The sequence below is a fragment of the Chelmon rostratus genome, chromosome 11, assembly GCF_017976325.1.
Source record: "Chelmon rostratus isolate fCheRos1 chromosome 11, fCheRos1.pri, whole genome shotgun sequence".
In the NCBI taxonomy this organism is placed as follows: Eukaryota; Metazoa; Chordata; class Actinopteri; order Chaetodontiformes; family Chaetodontidae; genus Chelmon; species Chelmon rostratus.
This window is the reverse complement of record NC_055668.1, coordinates 19,130,365-19,147,304: the sequence shown is the minus strand read 5'-3', so window position 1 is coordinate 19,147,304 and position 16,940 is coordinate 19,130,365. Positions and strand designations below refer to the sequence as shown.

General features: G+C 41.0%; 1 protein-coding gene across 4 annotated transcripts in view; it reads left to right on the top strand.

Moving 5' to 3' along the window:
- LOC121614193 (equilibrative nucleoside transporter 1-like) overlaps positions 1–16,940 on the top strand; it is a 32,808-nt gene that overhangs the window by 9,909 nt on the left and 5,959 nt on the right. The window contains exons 1-8 of one of the 4 annotated variants that reach the window (XM_041947999.1): positions 744–794; positions 9,059–9,149; positions 9,285–9,366; positions 10,429–10,610; positions 11,397–11,536; positions 14,820–14,954; positions 16,121–16,218; positions 16,526–16,607. In XM_041947999.1, the coding sequence (XP_041803933.1) occupies positions 9,121–9,149; positions 9,285–9,366; positions 10,429–10,610; positions 11,397–11,536; positions 14,820–14,954; positions 16,121–16,218; positions 16,526–16,607 (748 nt within the window). In that variant the 5' untranslated portion in view covers positions 744–794; positions 9,059–9,120. Of the gene's footprint in view, positions 1–743; positions 795–8,315; positions 8,455–9,058; positions 9,150–9,284; positions 9,367–10,428; positions 10,611–11,396; positions 11,537–14,819; positions 14,955–16,120; positions 16,219–16,525; positions 16,608–16,940 lie in introns of those variants that run through there. The other 3 variants (XM_041947996.1, XM_041947998.1, XM_041948000.1) reach the window with 3 other exon arrangements.

Below are 16,940 nucleotides of genomic sequence, written 5' to 3'. Positions count from 1 at the left end.
TACTGCACAGGACTATGTGGTATATACTGTGAGACAATATGAAGTTGTTTGCCATATCAGTATACTGTGGTATCTTTGGGTATATTAGACCATTGTACACATAACTCACTCCTTTTATTGCGGTTATAGTGGTGTTTAGTGGGCCTATAACAGCTCAGATTTAAAAGTTATATAATGACCATGATGGTGATTTGTTATCTCTCTATTTCTCTATTGCCAGTAAGTGATTATTGAGTGATACTGACTGACTGGAAGTCCCCTCTTGCTGCACCATTGACAGCATCAACGGAGGATATTTCTGTTAATGCGTCAATAGAGAGATTATTGATCTCCCAAAAGACGGTTCAGAAGCAGTCACAGAGCTGGCAGACTGTTACATATCCAGAAAGTCATGGGTGGCAAATGACATTTTAATGTGGTCGCATTATTTGCCTCGGACTCCTCTAGTGACGAGTTGCTGATGCCTTTAAGGACGATCCGTAATTCTTAAATACGAGTTAAGAGCGGTTGAATCGCCTTTGCTGAGATAGTGTACTGCAAAATAAAGAAAGTTAATAATTGTCTGCAAAACTAAATTGATTGTTGACTTCAAGATATGCGATTGTCTTCTTAAACTGTCACACGATCGATCTTATTTTATCGCTGAAAATGTGTTCGGCGCGCCCTCGCGTCACTTCGAGCTTGACTTTTTCGAGGGGTTTATTAAGGGAACACGGGTCTCGATCTGTTCGCCCGAGCTCTGAAGACACAGTCTGGACCAGACACGCCGAGTCTCCACAGATTGTTATGATAAGGTAGGACATCCCAGTTGAGTTAATTTAGAGATTGTTAACTACCTGAACGTTACTGTCCGTTCCTTATAACCGGAGAATGACGGCTGTTTATCTGTATTCGCTTCAAAACTGGCCGTTAAAGGCGAATTTAATGATAAAATAACGTTAACGGTTACTCTTTTTAGATGAACCCCTGCCTTTTATCAGATTTGAGAGGCGATTTCGTTCATCATCGCGATTCCGTGGCTCGTTTTGATGCCTTTTCATGTTTCTGAGAGGCAAAAATGAAGACAAGAGCGCCGGTGTTTGGACGCTGGACGCCAGCATGCCTCCTTTGTTGACTGCTTGAATCGAGCGCCAACTTCAAGCGTGGTCCGTCCGTCCGAGCCGTGGAGCTAGCGTGAACTGACATTAGCTTCTGCAGCATTGCGTTTAGCCAGCTAACAGGAGATAAACGTTACAGTTAGCCAAAGTGTTGTGGACAGATAGCTGCCTGGCCGAAAAATGGGAGACTAAATAGACTGTAAACTTTATTTTTACCGGCAAATTTTGTTTAATTATAACGTCCTCTGCCGCGAAATAATAATAATAATAATAATAAAACAAGCAGTATCCCAGAAAACGTGTTAAAAGTAGAGTCCTAATTGTTGCGCTTTCTGCCTAATTTTGGGATGTGAATTAACGAGTCAAGAGACGCTTTTTACAACTGATTAACGTTATAAATGCCATGAGATGGTCTCCTATTCTAGACCAAGATTTTAAGTAATCCTGGCGATAAATCATGCGTCTCTTGGTGTCTGTGGGGAAGCACGTGTGTGACTGGCAGCGCTAATGAAATGTCCACTGGTAGCACGTGGAGAGGCACTGCATCACATGATGTGACAGTAGAAAAACTTGATAAGAGTCCATTGAAATCCATTAAGAGGCTTAAAACAGATGTTTGGTTCTAACGACAGGCACCAACATTCCTGCTGCAAGGTGAACGCATGCAATCTGTGTTTATGTAGGTCACTGTAACACTAGTGTTTCCTTAAATGTGCCTGTGGTACCCAGTAGTGACTTAGTTGCTTGGTTACATGTTTGTATTGCCATAGGATGTGTAGCATGATATTAGGGGTTAGTCTTGTAGTAGTCTGACATTTATGACAGGATTGCTGTAAATCCTAAATGGCGATGGCTTTCTCTGTGAGTGAGTGTTTCCTGGCTTGGCTCCATGTCACACGTGTGTGTGCTATTTACGACTCTGCTGACCCTGAAGCAAGGGGAAGAGCACACCAGAATGGTGGCTTTGTTTTCCACTGAACAGCTGATAGGACAGAAGTATCGATCCACCATGAGCCATCAGTTTTTATAGGAGTGGGAGTTGAGCTTTCCGGTCTGGTGACTGGGTTGACTGGTGCTGTACGCTCAAAGCGTGTTAACTAGTTTTACAGTGAACAGCATTTACCCGTCGTGGCTGGTGGCAGGTCCTCCTGTCAAGATAAGATTACGCTAAACTGACTCATCAAAGGGACTATGGAAAGCAGGACCCCCTCTAGTCTTACTCATTAAAACTCATCAGAGTTGACTGTAGTGCAGTCATGGTGATCAGTGGTTCCAGTTCATCAGTCAGACACTTGAACCCACTAAAACGACTTGCAGCTGGAGCTTGGCTTTGTTCCTGCTCTCTCTCTGAGTGGCGCGAAATGATTTGTGGCATAAAGGGGCGGGTCAGGACAAAGACAATGGATTTAGAGAACCTTTATGCTTCCTCCCTCTTTTGCTGTGAGATTTTTTTTTTCCATTATCTTTATGTCGCTCTCATTAGTGTCTCACAAAAGTCTTTTCCTGTCTCTGTGCTATTTCTTCCTGCTTTTATTTGCATTATCCTGATTACATCCCACTTTTACAAAAGCATGGTGCTCTCTGTATCTGGATGGCAGTTGCTTAGGCACAAATTATATAATACACGTAACCTGCCTGCAGTTGGTAACAAGCAGAAATCCCAAACTATGCGTACAGATTTCATTAGATGTCATCAGATACAGTTCCTTTTTAAAAGGGAAAATGGAGTGGAAAAGGGCATTGTTTGGAAAGAAGCTGCATCCTGTTTTCATCGAAGCCTGAGATGAGACAATGAAGATGATTTTAGATTATCTGATTAAATAATTTAATTGTTTGAATAGAGAACATTTACATACATTTGTGCATTGTGTGCTAAGATGAATTTTGTGTTTTGTTTGGATTTCTGACCCTGGCTTCCCTTTCCAGAATATAAAGGTCCAGTCGCTGTTGTTAGAGGTTTGTTTGAGTTGAATTTATCGGTCTCTATGTCCCTTTGTCAATAAGAGCATTGGGACCCTGACAGTGTTACCTAGGCCTGCTGCGTCTGCTTGGTTTGTCTCTGAATACCCAAATGCCTCTCTGTCCATGTGGAAGTGATGAGGTGACCATGTATTTGGCCACCTGTCAGGGTCCTTCTGTTCACACTCTATGTTCCCTGAAATGAGCTTTGGTTCAGATTGTGAAGTCGTTTAATCTGTTGAGTTTTATCTATTTTTTCCATCAACAGGATTTTATTTGGCCACTGGTATAAAGCCAAAGGCCTGTGCGGACAAGCTGTTTAAAGGAACGGCTACTGACTGGACTGTGAGGCTCCCCCCCAAACCACAGTGTGTGCATGTGATGGGAAGTTGTTAGATGTTTAGGCAGTGTTGCATTTGCTGCCAGGGTGACTGGCTGCAAATACTATTAGAAGTCACACTGACAATACATGACCTACTTAACGTTCAGAAGGTGACCCAAGTTATCACAAAATGTGATCAGTGTGGATAACTGATTGTTCTTGCAGGTGCAGATGCATGATTTCCGCTGGCAATCGAAAACACGAATTGTAATGCCAACTACAGGGTGGACTTGTTTTGTTTTTGTTCCACTGTATCATATTGTTGTAAACTGAATATTACTGCTTTTCGACTGCTCGTCAGACAAAACAAATGATAAGTCTTTATCCTGCGCTTTAGGAAGTCAGTTTTTCTCACTTTTTTCTGACTTGTCTGGCATCTAGTGGTTAGGTTGCAAATTGCAACAAACTGAGTACCAATTGACAACTTTAAGCACGACAAATCCATAACCTGTGCTGAAGAGACAACAGAGAGACAGAATTCCAACATGACACTTTTAATGTTGTTGCTCATTATTTTGTCTTGATTATTAAAAGAAGGAGACCATACATCTTGAGACAAGGTGGTCTATAAGGCTTTTCTCATTCATCTAAAATCTTTTCTTTTCAAGATGAAGTACCAGACACCCACATGTTCTTCCTTTTTCTCAGTCTTGTCTGTTGATGGACTTCTAAAACTGAAGGCAGAGTCAATAATACTGTCCTTGAAACAGGAGCAGAGGAAACAGTGAAATGGGAATCAGGGTTGTTAAAGTGAATGTACTGCAGTGTTGAGCAAGGTGCATTTTGTGTCTGTGTGTGTGTGTTGGTCATTCTAGGAGCGATGTGAAACCGGAAACCTGGTCGTCAGGCACAGATGCAAACGTCATATGGGTCATCAGTGACTAGTTTTACGAGCTGTGCATAGGAAGCCTTTTTAGATAGCGTAATGTCCAGGTCCCCAATAACTTGACCCCACTACCCAGCGACTGATTCCTTCCAACACGGGGAAACTCTCTTGTTTGCACTGTATCAGTGCATCCTGCCTCTGCTCGTTTTAGGACCACATATTTTGAGAATACAGGCCTGTGTGGCACCCAGAAGTATTCAGTTTCTCCTGTTTGTCCTGCATGCAACTGGCATGGTGGGAGGGTTAAGAAAACGTAAAGGCCCTTGAGACTGTTTTGTGTGACATTGCACCCACTAATGTCAGCAATTAGATTTAGTGGTCCTTCCACTACTAGCTAGTTAATTTCAGTTAATTGTGTTCGGGTTGTATCCCATTTGTGAAATAATCTCTAATTAGATTGCTAGAATGGAAAGCAGCAGGTCTTTACATCCTAGAATCGAATAGAGCTCGACTAATACTGGATTTCCAGTGCTGATGCTGACAGTAGACAAGATTTTTTTGCTTTAAATTATCATTATGAGTAAATGTTGATTGCTAAGGGCTATAAAATAATGAATAAATTTGAAGTGTTACCTAATTCAATATATGTTTTAAATTTAGAAGGTTCATTGACATGAGCCGAGCGTGCCTGTTGCTAATCTTCTGATGATGTATTAAAAAAAAAAAAAAAAAGAGAAACTGGTTAATTGCTTGCATGGCATTCCAGTCTAATGCTGGGCAGAGGAAATGTCACAACTTTTGATGAGTGTTCACCATCTATAAGCACTGGGAATAGACCTCGAGGAAAGGGGCTATTCGCCGCAGCATTAAAGCTATTCTTTTTGTCCGCCTGGGAATAAAAGTGTCCCTGTTAGTGAGGTATGCTGGTGAGACAAAAAAAAAGGTACAGCTTTTCTCTTAAGATTTACCCATGTCCAAGATAAAATATGTATTTAAATTATTTTTGTCTCCAGTTTTCTCCCCTTTTATTATAATATCCTGACTGTTAACCTGTGGAGCGCTGCGACAGACGTGTGTTACACCTCCATGACAAATGGGGTTAGCAGCCAGTTCTCTTTATCTGCCAGCAATGAGCTTCACCAGGAGAGCATAATGTCCCGGAGGTCCACTGTGCAGGCACAGGCAATAAAAACCCCAAACGAGTGTGAGTTTTAGCTTAGTGGCACCTGTGCACCAGGGTCAAACTTTCTTTCCATGCAGATATTTGATTTCAACAACTTCTCTTTAAATCAAAAACCAAAACTCCTTATAGCAAAATGCTTTGAAGTAAGAAATACACTATTTTGGGGTTAAATGTTGCCAAAATAAACCCGCACTGTGTGTTGGGAACACTGCTATTTTCTGTCTTTGTAGCAGTCCCATTGGCCCTATTTAAAACTGAAGAGACCATATTCCTTCTCTTTACGCTCCTGCAAGCTGCTTATAGTCTGGATATACTTTTTGTCAAGAAAATGAAAACAGAATTCATTGATTATCAACACAGAATGGTGACCTTGATAGTAAAATATGCCAACTGTGTTTAAAAAAAAGAGCTTTGTGCTGCGGTTTCACGTAACACATGGGTGGATTAGAGTAAAAAATCATCTGACCAACAGCAGACACTTGTGGAAATCATAGGGTCTTGAGAGGAGAAGCCTCAAGCAGGAAATACAATTTTTTTGCAAATAATAAGATTTATTTGTGGTATGACCAAACCAGGTTTTCAAGTTGCAAATTGTGTGCATAATTGTGACTATGACAAACATACTCTGACAAGCTAGAACCCTCTGAACTATTTGGCAGTATCTGAGCTATATTTTTTACCTCGACAGTGGAGGAGGAAACAATAAATTACTGTCACTCCTGTTAAAACTTTTCTCTTTGGAGTACTGATTGTTGGAGTTGGACGTCACTGAGAGGCCGGCTAGTTAAAGTGTCAGACAAGTGCCAAACTGGAGTTTTGTACCACTCTACAGACTGCAAAGTGCCTGTGTGACTGTGTGTGGGGTGGGCACCATTTCAACACCAGGCAACTCCTGCCAGCTGGCTCATTTTCATGACACATTGGGTTGAGAGAGGCAAACTTTACAGGAATCTGGGACATGGCTGAGCCAGGGTGTTTTAAACTGTGACTTGCAATGGTGTCTGTAATACCACTGGCTATGAGTTTGGATTATGTTGTGGGATTTGATAGTGTTAAGACAACAAGAGGAAGAGATAAAAGAAGGCAAATCAGTTTAAAATACTAATTTACCAAACCTGGCTGAGGCATTGTCAAGGCAAAAGTCTATAGGAGGGGGCACACACGGAGAGTTGGGTTCTGACAGCTACTTTGGGGTTTAGACCACCAAACGAATGGCTAATATTAATATTTCAGATATTGACATCAGTGTTTCTCTGACTGCTTTGGAAGGTCATATAGGCCACAGGGGTCGGTTCACTGTCGATGTCTGTCCACATTTGGTTTAAGACGGATTACATTAAGAAATTAGTTAAGACTCTCACACTGATCTGAAATTAAACAAGTGCATATAAAGTAGGTGAAAAACTGAAATAAAATACTTCTTTCAGGGGAGGTTGGAGGGCCGGGGTGTGGGTCAGCGTGAGGAGCGGTTCTGATACATCGATGACATGCTAATATCGGCTGATATATGACCGTGGCAATTTATCAGTCAGGCTGGATTTTATTCGCATAGCGGGTGTGCCTGGTCTCGTGGTAAATTTCCATGTAAGCAAGCACATATGGGCGCCTTGTTTGAGAAATAACGTCTCGTGTCTGTTACGCTTTTGTACCATCTCACATGCCATACATACCCTTCTCATAGACTGCCGTTTCTCAGATGACTCTGCTCAATCAGCCCAGTTTATCTGGGATGCATGATACTTAATGGGCTATAGTGTTTGTGGCCCCCTTCATATAGAGCAGTCCCTGTCCTTACTTAGAGCACACTCATGACCTGACAGATCAAACATGGGATTCAACATTTCATGTCTGTCAGCAACAACAACAATGTAGCCAACCGGGAATCTAATCATATGTGAAACATCTGATTTTAGACTATTGTGACAAAAGGTAATGCTGAAATCAGCGTTACCAATCGAAATGCATTGTATGCCACACATACTTTGAATGCCTTTCCTTCACTTCCTTCCCATAAAACATTACAGATGCTTCTTTAAAGTTTGAAACCTGCAGTCATGCTTCTTCTTCTCAGTCTTTGCTGATGCGTCTCAGCATTTCTTGGCGCCATGTTTATCAGTGTATTGGTGTTTCAACATTAATCTATAGTGCTACCAGCAATCAAAATCATTACTATTAAAATGTGTGAGAGTACAACGGATCACAAAACCCATGGTTCGTATCATATCAGTGGCCTTAAGTTGGATGATTTTCAGATTAGCAAAAAAAAAAAGAGGTTAGGGATAAATTTTATACATGTATATGTTGCAATAAACTAGATCTGTTCAGATCACAGATCAACTGTGATCCTTCATACCACTAACGATGGGTGGCCAATCAGTCAGTGCATTTCATTTTGAGTTGTTGCATTTAAGTGCTCATGATCCATGTGTTTACTGAGACAACCTAAACTTTGCCTTGTGTTGTTTAGCTTGATGTGATGCCAAATTGCTCTGTGTTTTTCAAGAAGGAAGTGCCTTGAAGAAAAGTTATTCTGTTTGGATAAGGTGTTACATAGCTATCTGAGCACATGTCTTCCATCAGATCTAGGGGAGAAGATGCTAGGAAAAAGAGGGGGGGGGGGAACATAAATGGTGTTGGACAAGAGTGGAGATGAGAGCAGAATGAAATGGAAGAAAGAGTGATACGAGGTAATTAAAGTTGATATTGAAAAATAGGTCAGTGGAACAGAGTGGCACTGTTTACTTGAAATGATAGGAATCTGGACATTAACATCTCTGTGCCAAAAGAGTGTCATGCATGCTTGTGTCGAGATAGAAGAGTTTGAGGTGAAGGGAAGAGGGAGGGATGGACACTAAGATGCAAAGAGGGCAGGTCCAATGGGCAGCAGACATTAGGGTGTCAACCTAAGAAACCTCTGTATGCCATGGTATGCAGCATGCAGAGCTTGTTCAGCCTTTGCGGTAGTTGCATCTGAGGACAGAGGAGCCTTGACAGAACTCAGCTGTACGTAAGTTTATAAAAAGTGGTTTTCTTTAATGGTTAATGGGGCAGAAAGTGGTTGTTTACGCATCTTTTTGACACTTTTTAGCACATTTAAAAGAAATTCAATGCTCTGCAAGGTGATTCATGTGTTTCTGACTGACTTGAGTTTAACAGTCATCAACTTAACCTCAAAGCGGCAAGATTTCTTTGATTTATGTTGCCTGAGCATGACCTGAGTGACCACTTATTGTTCTTGTGGCTTGTTTGTCACTCACTGGAATGAGGAAGACATGTTCACAAAACAATCATTGCAAAGTCAAGTTGTTGCTATGTCTCTGCCACAAAGCTTGAGGTTTTCTACTGCTGGTGCTGGCACGCTACCATGCTGCCACTAGAGGTGATTTTTAACCTGACACTTTTAACTGAATTGATCAGTTGTGTTATTTTTTGTTCAAATTACATTATGCAGCCCACTATTTAATTGCTGTTTTGGTGCATAAATTCATTGGCTCATTAAAATACCTAAATATAGAAAGGAGTGACTTGGCCGCTGTTGACAGGCATGTAGATGCAGTAACACTCCAAATGTTGACCACGTGTGACATACATTTGTTATCTGTACATTTCAGACCTGGTGCCACCCTGATTAACCTCTGACTGAGCACAAGCCTCTGACGGTCTAACAGGAACCATGACGGCCATCAATGCACCTCGGGACAAGTAAAGAGACTGCCTTTGTTATAGTTTCAGCATGTGCCAAATGAGATTTGGATGAGATCCAGTTCATAAATTGTTGATATAAAGTTGACTTCATTGACCTACTTTCATGTGAACTTCCCTTTTTCTCTTTCCCAGATACAATGCAGTATGGATCATTTTCTTCATCCTGGGCTTGGGAACCCTCTTACCGTGGAATTTCTTCATGACGGCAACGATGGTCAGTTCAGCAACATTTTAGAACAATTGCAATCATCTGAATGTGAAAATATTTTCAGCCAAATGCAGTTAATCATTGGAACAACAGACAGATGGAAGTGAAATGAATAGCCCTGTTGGTGGCCTTGTGGATAGTTACGAGTTAATTAAGAGGCTGGGCTCCACTTAGGGGAAGGTCACCTCACTTAGAGAAAACAAAGATTGTTTGTTTGCCTCTCCTTCCAAAACCACCTGGTTTCACTCAGGATGGCTGACCTGGCTGCAGCCGGGTGGATTTCCACGGCAGTGGTATGGCCTCTCTAATCTCAGACTATTCTTTGTGAGCTTGAAGGGGTTAACTTCTTAAAATGTGGAATTTCAGTGTCATTATCTCGGTGGAGTTCATTTGGACCCATCCTAAGGGAGAATTTCTGTTGAAGATTAAATTGCATATGGAGCTTATTTGTTTTGACAAAGAAAAGTTGGAAATTTGAATAAGAGTAAAGCATTTCAGGCCACCTTGAAATCCACACCTTTTGCATTTGTAGACTGTATATTCATCCTTTGAGTTTAATTTTTGCATCATTAAACCACTTCATTGTTTTTCCATTCACTCAGTTGTCAGTTAAATTACCAGTAACATAAATTACCACTCTAAAACAACAGTTCTGCAAGAAATCCTACACTCGTGAAGGTTATAACTTTCAGGTGTTATTGAAGCTGTTTTAGAGTGTCGATTCAACTCTGTAGTCATTTTGAAGGCCGTAGCTTGTGGTGCTGTTGAATGGTATTATGTTGAGAGGTATTTCTAATATTTAGTTCACCCTCACTGATGTAAATGGGCTGAACGAAACATTAAAAACGCCTCTCAGAAACCAGAATTGATAGATGGCTTATTTTCCTGAAATGTTGCATAACAATAAAGTTGTAGTTCGTGAAACACACTACATGCTGCTTACATCTCCACAAATTACATTCATATAACACACATGAACTTCATTAATCGATTGTTCACTGCAGCTGTTACTGTTGCAAGAGCTGATAACCATTTTAAAAAATATGCATTCTCCATTCTTTTCTTTAGTACTTCACGAGTAGGCTGAAGGACCCGGCCAATGACCTCTCCTCCAATCAGACGGCAAATGCGACTTTGGAGGGCGGGGACACTCGCAATGTTTTGGAGTCAAAGTTTAACAACGTGATGACGCTCTGCGCCATGGTGCCTCTGCTCATCTTCACCTGCCTCAACTCCTTCATACACCAGAGGTAACCCCACCCTGCTCCGCACTGACATACATTTATATCCTTGCAGGTCAGGATTTTATTTTATCCATCACAGGGAGAAATGTGGTAACACAGACATTACATTCATAGGATGGACTTTCTTGAGTCAAATTCTACAGCTTTACTTTCCCGCACTTTCTTGCTACCCTCCTGCTCATCGGTGCCCCTTGGTCATGCCTTGCCACTATAGGTAACATGATCCTGTTATGTGAATGTATGTCTGTATACCTTCGGTATGTTTATTTTAATTAGAGTGGGATTGAGAGAGATCTGGGCTGGACCCCGACCACAGCCGACTCTTCCCCTGCACAAACACACCCAGGAATGCTATGTTCTCTGCTCCCCCCGCCATCTCCTTCTTTACCTCTCCCTGCATCTCTTCCAAACTTTATCTCTGTTCTTTTTCTCCTGCTGTCCTTCGCCTCCTAAATACACTCACTTTATTTCTGATGCCATTTCTGATGACTGTTGTGTTCCAGTTTTCTGTCAGAAAACAAAGCAGTGCTCGGTGTGAATTGACCCAACATAGTGTATTTTCCACTTTCTGTTGTAAAGACCTCAAATTGACCCTTCTACGTCATAACAGGAAATGATAATAATATGATTAATATAAGTAGTTGGATATTAGCTTACTTGAAACTTGTGTTAAAATTCACTTGTAACATCTGATTTTTTTTTAATGATTGGACTTTACCTAGCACTTATTTGTTAAATAAGTATACTAAAGCATACTAAGATGGGTATGTGCTTTCACTGTGTGTGACTCAGGATTCCTCAGAAGCTGCGGATCTCTGGCAGCCTGACGGTCATCCTGGTGGTTTTCATGTTGACGGCGGTCCTTGTCAAGGTGGACGTGGCCCCACTGCCCTTCTTCACACTCACCATGATCAAAATTATCTGCATCAACTGTGAGTTTCTAAATACATCGTAATGATACGATGATATGATATTCCATTAGTCACTGCAGAGAAAGTCTCTCAGCCTGCTTAGAAAGGAAGCTCAGTGAGTCAGAGAACAAAATGAGGTAATAAAGTGTACAAAATAAAAAGGTTAACAAAACAAATCGGAAGGCACACAAGAGGCAGAGACACGGCAGCCCTTCCTAATCTAGCCTAGGAGACAGGATGGTCATTAGACTTTGGGCGTGTGCAGGGAAAACGTAGCCTGAGAGTCAAACTGAATTACCATTTTGTTTAACTTAGCCTGAACTGTGTTTATGTTAGCTGAATTCTTGGTGTGATTAAGGGTTATATTGTTGCCTGTGTCGTGTTTTGATACCAATTAGTAGCGTATCTGTCCTGTCAGTATGATTTAGATACAGAAACAGTGGCAGTGGTTGGTAGGAACAGAACTTCTAATCAAACAAATATGTTGGTTTAAGAGTTTCTGTAAGTCATCTTACAACAGCCTGTACTGCTGATTCCCATGCACTTGTCCCCATTTTTATGTTGGAATACCTCAGCTTTAATAATAATAATAATAATAATGATGATGATGATGATAATAATAAATCAGGTTCGTAGGAACACTGAGACACAAAAGAACAAAGCTATACCTCATTTGGTAGAAAGTAGTTTATTATTCGGATTTTGGAAAGTACAAAGAAAAATTAGAGTACGAATGGTCTGGATTCACAATGAGGGATATCAACATTTCTCCCGCCATCAATTTTTTGTTACGTTTCCCCTGTTTGGTTCAGATATTCCTGATTGGTCCACAAGCCTCTAAACACAGGATTGTATGCCATTGCACTTCACCCATGTGATTCAAGGTTCAAGGAGTCTTTATTGTCCCCGTGGGGCAAACTGCTCTACAGCCAGCAGTAACAAAAAACAGGCAACAATCACAAAACAACAACATATTGCACAGAGGAAATATTAGATGGAACAGTAGATTAATCAGTCACTTGTTCAGAAGACCTATGGCAGCAGGGACAAAAGAGTACTTAAGTCTGTTAGTCCTGCATCTTGGCAGGATGAACCTGCGGCCTGACGGGAGCAGCACAAACTCACCAACCAAGGGGTGACTCTCGTCAATGACAATCGAGCAGGCCTTATTCAGGGTCCTGAGCTTGTACATGTCAGCAAGATCATTGAGGTCAATGCCTGCAATTTTGCTGCACACTCTCACTATTCCCTGCAGTCTGTTTTTGTTCTTGAGGGAAAGTAAGCCGTGCCAGCAAATAAAAGAAAAGGTCAGAATAGACTCAATAAAACAAGAATAAAACAATAAAAAATTCTCATAAAAGTGCAGTCGACATTAAAACTCCACAATTTCCTGAGGAAATACATGCATTGATGTGCCTTCTTGCAAGCAGCATCGACATGGAAATCAAAAGACAGCTTGTCATCAATGTTAGTACCAAGATATTTATAATTGTGGACCAGCTCAATGGCTTGATCCTCAATGACAAGAGGAGGAGTGGCTGACAGATGTTTGTGGAAGTCTATCACCATTTCTTTGGTCTTTGACATATTAATACATATAAAAGATGAGGAACACCAGTCTGTGAATTCCTTCACTACAGGGCCATGGTCAGGGTCGTCACTGCTCAGTAAGGACACGATTACTGAATCATCTGCGAATTTCAAGATGTGACGCCCCACATGTTGGCTACGGCACTCGTTCGTGTACAAAACAAACAGTAATGGTGACAGGACGCAGCCCTGAGGTGATCCAGTGGATGAGACGAGAGTGTCTGATAAAACACCATTTAGCCTCACACGTTGCGGTCTTTCTGTTAAAAAGTCCATTAGCCAGGCTATTAGATCAGGAGAGATGCTGTGGAAGTCCCTCAGTCTCTCTGCTAAAATGTGTGGCTGTATGCAGTTAAAAGCAGATGAAAAGTCAATAAATAAAAGACGAGCAAATGCTGCTATTACACAAGGAAACAAGTGAAACTCCTGCCAACCTGTGCTGTTTCAAGTACTGCGGTGCCAGACACTCATTAAATAACAAACCTAGTTATACTTACACTCAGGTACCCACGTCAAGATGATTTCCTACCTCACCTTCCTGTGCTTGAATATACTTTCAATCATCAATGCTTCATGTTTTCTATGATTAGAATATACTCATGCAGTGACAATATAAATAACCCAATTTCCTTCAACATCGGTTAGCCAGATAGCTGTGGAGGTGGACAATTGCTCTGTTCTTTTCCATGTTTTGTAATATCCATTCAGTTGCCAGTTTATAAGATACAAAACTAAGTCAGTGTAATACAGCAGAGCTGAAGACTGAGTTTAATTTCTCTTATTTTCACTCTGTGTTTGTCTCAACGTTCATTAGAAACTGTGAGCCTGACAGACCACATTTATATCAATGACAATAGAGTAAGTATTAGAAATGCCTCTCAGTATAATAGAGTTCCACAGCAACACAATCTAAAACCTCTAAAATGACTGAAATTAAATCAACAGCTCTCTGAAACAAAAACTCAGCATTCTAATCTTAATTTATCATGAAGGTTTTTAGGCTGTTGTATTAGACTGCATTGCTTTAAGGATGGCCTCACCTCATTTCCATGTTAAACTCACGCAAACAAGTATTTCCATGAATCTTCTCCTTCTTTGATCAACCTCTTTTGCATCCACTGGTTTGGGAAAATCCTCCACTCTCTCATACCACACTGAGCCTCAGAACACGGTCTGATCTCACTGCGTTTGTTTATTTACCATGACTCACTGAGCAGCAGGGATAAGCTCACCCCCCTCCTTATCCCCGTTGGGCCAGTCCTGACCCCAGGTCCTCATGAGGAGCAGCCCATCGTGTTTGATGTAGAGGGGAGGATGCTGTGACCTTGAGGCTTTGATATTGGCGTCGATGCATTCCTCTTAGCGGACACATGTTAGAAGATTTCTGCAGCTAATCAGCTTCCAAAGTTGCGATTTTGGATTAAATGCATGTAATCCATTGGCGTGATGCAAGTTCGTATGTAAAAGCCTATTGGCTACAACTTTGTGTAAAGCGACACAAAGAAAATAGTGATGTAACAAGATATGCAGAACAAATACTTTGCTCCATGTTGTTTTTAGAAAGGGTGTCATCTCTCTCTTGTTTGTGACGCTGGTTAATTTGTTTTATGGCCTTTTCCTGCTGCTGTGAGACAGTGTTTTTTCTGTATGAAAGTGACTCTTTAAAGTATACAAACTGTTAACATCGTTGCCTTGTTTTCTGTGTCCCTCCCAGCCTTCGGGGCGATCCTTCAGGGCAGTTTGTTCGGGCTGGCAGGGATCTTGCCTGCCTCCTACACCACTCCCATCATGAGTGGACAGGGGCTGGCCGGCGCCTTCGCTGCTTTCTCCATGATCTGCGCGCTGGCCAGTATGTCCCAGACACAAAGCACAAGTTCACCTCTTCTATCATTACAATTACGGATGCACAGGTGGACAAAATAATACGAACACATAGAACACAGCACACCGACCGGTGCTGAACATGAGCTCTTCAGGAGGAAGCACTGGAACCAGACAAGTGAAACTTCTGTTGCGGAACAAAATAATGCACGTTCTCTGTCCACTGCAATGCTGTTTCTTTTCATGTCATGAACATTGAACAATTTGTAATTTGAACTACTCTGAAAATAGTGACAGAAAGTTACATTTTTTGCAAAGATTTATTTAAACTTTTAAAAGAAAGTTTGAAACACACATTCACACACAAAAAGTAGTAAATATTAAGTGTGTTTCGTGGTAAAAAACAATAAATTCTGTTCTTTGAATTTGACCTCCTTGACGATACAAAAACAGAAGTAGTCCTTTCGCACTTGTTTCTGTTAGAGTCGTCTTCCTCTTTGTGCTGGGAGAGTTCTCTCTGGGAAACATTTCTCAGACCTGCTTCTGCTGTTTAGCTGTAATTAGTAAGATTACATCTATGCTGTTATTACTCGAGTGCCACTGTGTTCATGTTTGTATTTGCACAGGATGATTTTTTCATAAGAGTACAGTATGTTCACTGTCCAGGAAATACTTACAATGTCTGATTATTGTCAAGGATGTAAAAGGTTTTTATTCAACCTGATGATCGTAGTATTGATGAGCAGATATTCTTTCAGGGCCTCATGTTGCTGCCCGAATTGCTGGTGGTTCAGCTGATACGATTAGTTGGTTAATCGATAAGTCAAACAACAGACACATAATCCGCAACTATTTTGATAATTACTGAATCATTTAGGTTATTTCCCAAGGAACAATAGGAAAAAACATATCTTGCTCCTCACTTTTGCAGATTTGCCTTTTCCTTTTCTTTGGCCTATTCAAAAATAAATAAATCGTATATTAATTGATAATCAAAATAATCATTAGTTTCACCCCTTGTAAATGATATAACCCAACATTTGTAATTCGAAATGTAATTTTAAAGGAGGAAAACTGACTATAAGAAATTTGCTTAAAGCTGTAACCCACAAGAAAAGCTGTCGAGTTAAATCAGCACTCATGGTGGTCTTAGAAAGCCAGTATTGACTCTGTGTGTCTTGTGTTTGTCTGTAGGTGGCTCAGCCCTGCAGGACAGCGCTTTTGGTTACTTCATCACAGCCTGCGTTGTTATTCTCCTGGCCATAGTGTCCTACCTCTCTCTGCCCAGGATGGTAAGACCTCATTCCAACATTCAAATGTGCACCAATTTCCTTGGTAAACACCAAACAAATACATTTCCAAATTATTTGTTTGGTGTTTCCTTTGTAAACTTCAGGCAAGTGCTGAGTGCCTTTAGATAAGTGTGTTTAGTTCGGTTTTATTATTTTTTTGACATCAGTCCAAACTCTTCAGTCTGTGAGGTGACACAGCTGCCAGTGAGAATTTACAGCATCTGAGGGAACACAATGTCCTCTCTGAATCCTTTGCTCGGCTGGCTCAGTGGAATTGGCTCATTCTGGACTTTGTTTTTGTCAACAGGAGTTTTTCCAGTACTATATTGAGAGCAATGGATCCAGACCCTCTGCTGATGAGGAGAACAAGATGGACTTGCTCAAAAAAGGTGCAAACAGTGTTCTCAAGCCTGCTCAGATACTCACGTTCCAAAAATTGATAATTAATTGAAGGCGAAGCCGTGGATACATGTTTTTGTTGTAGGTTGACCTCCGTGCTAAAAATTAGAGAAGATCATGGTTACAAGCAAAAAGAGCACAAGTCTTCCAAAAATCTTGGAGCTATAACTTGATATTGCTACACATGTGATCCACAAGGATCAAGATCACCTCCACAGTTACATTGGGGGGAGCAGCTGTTTCCCCCTGCTTTAATTTCCCATTTTCAAGTTTTCTGTTAATGACATCCTCAATATAAACACAAGTTTGTCACCTGATCGCTT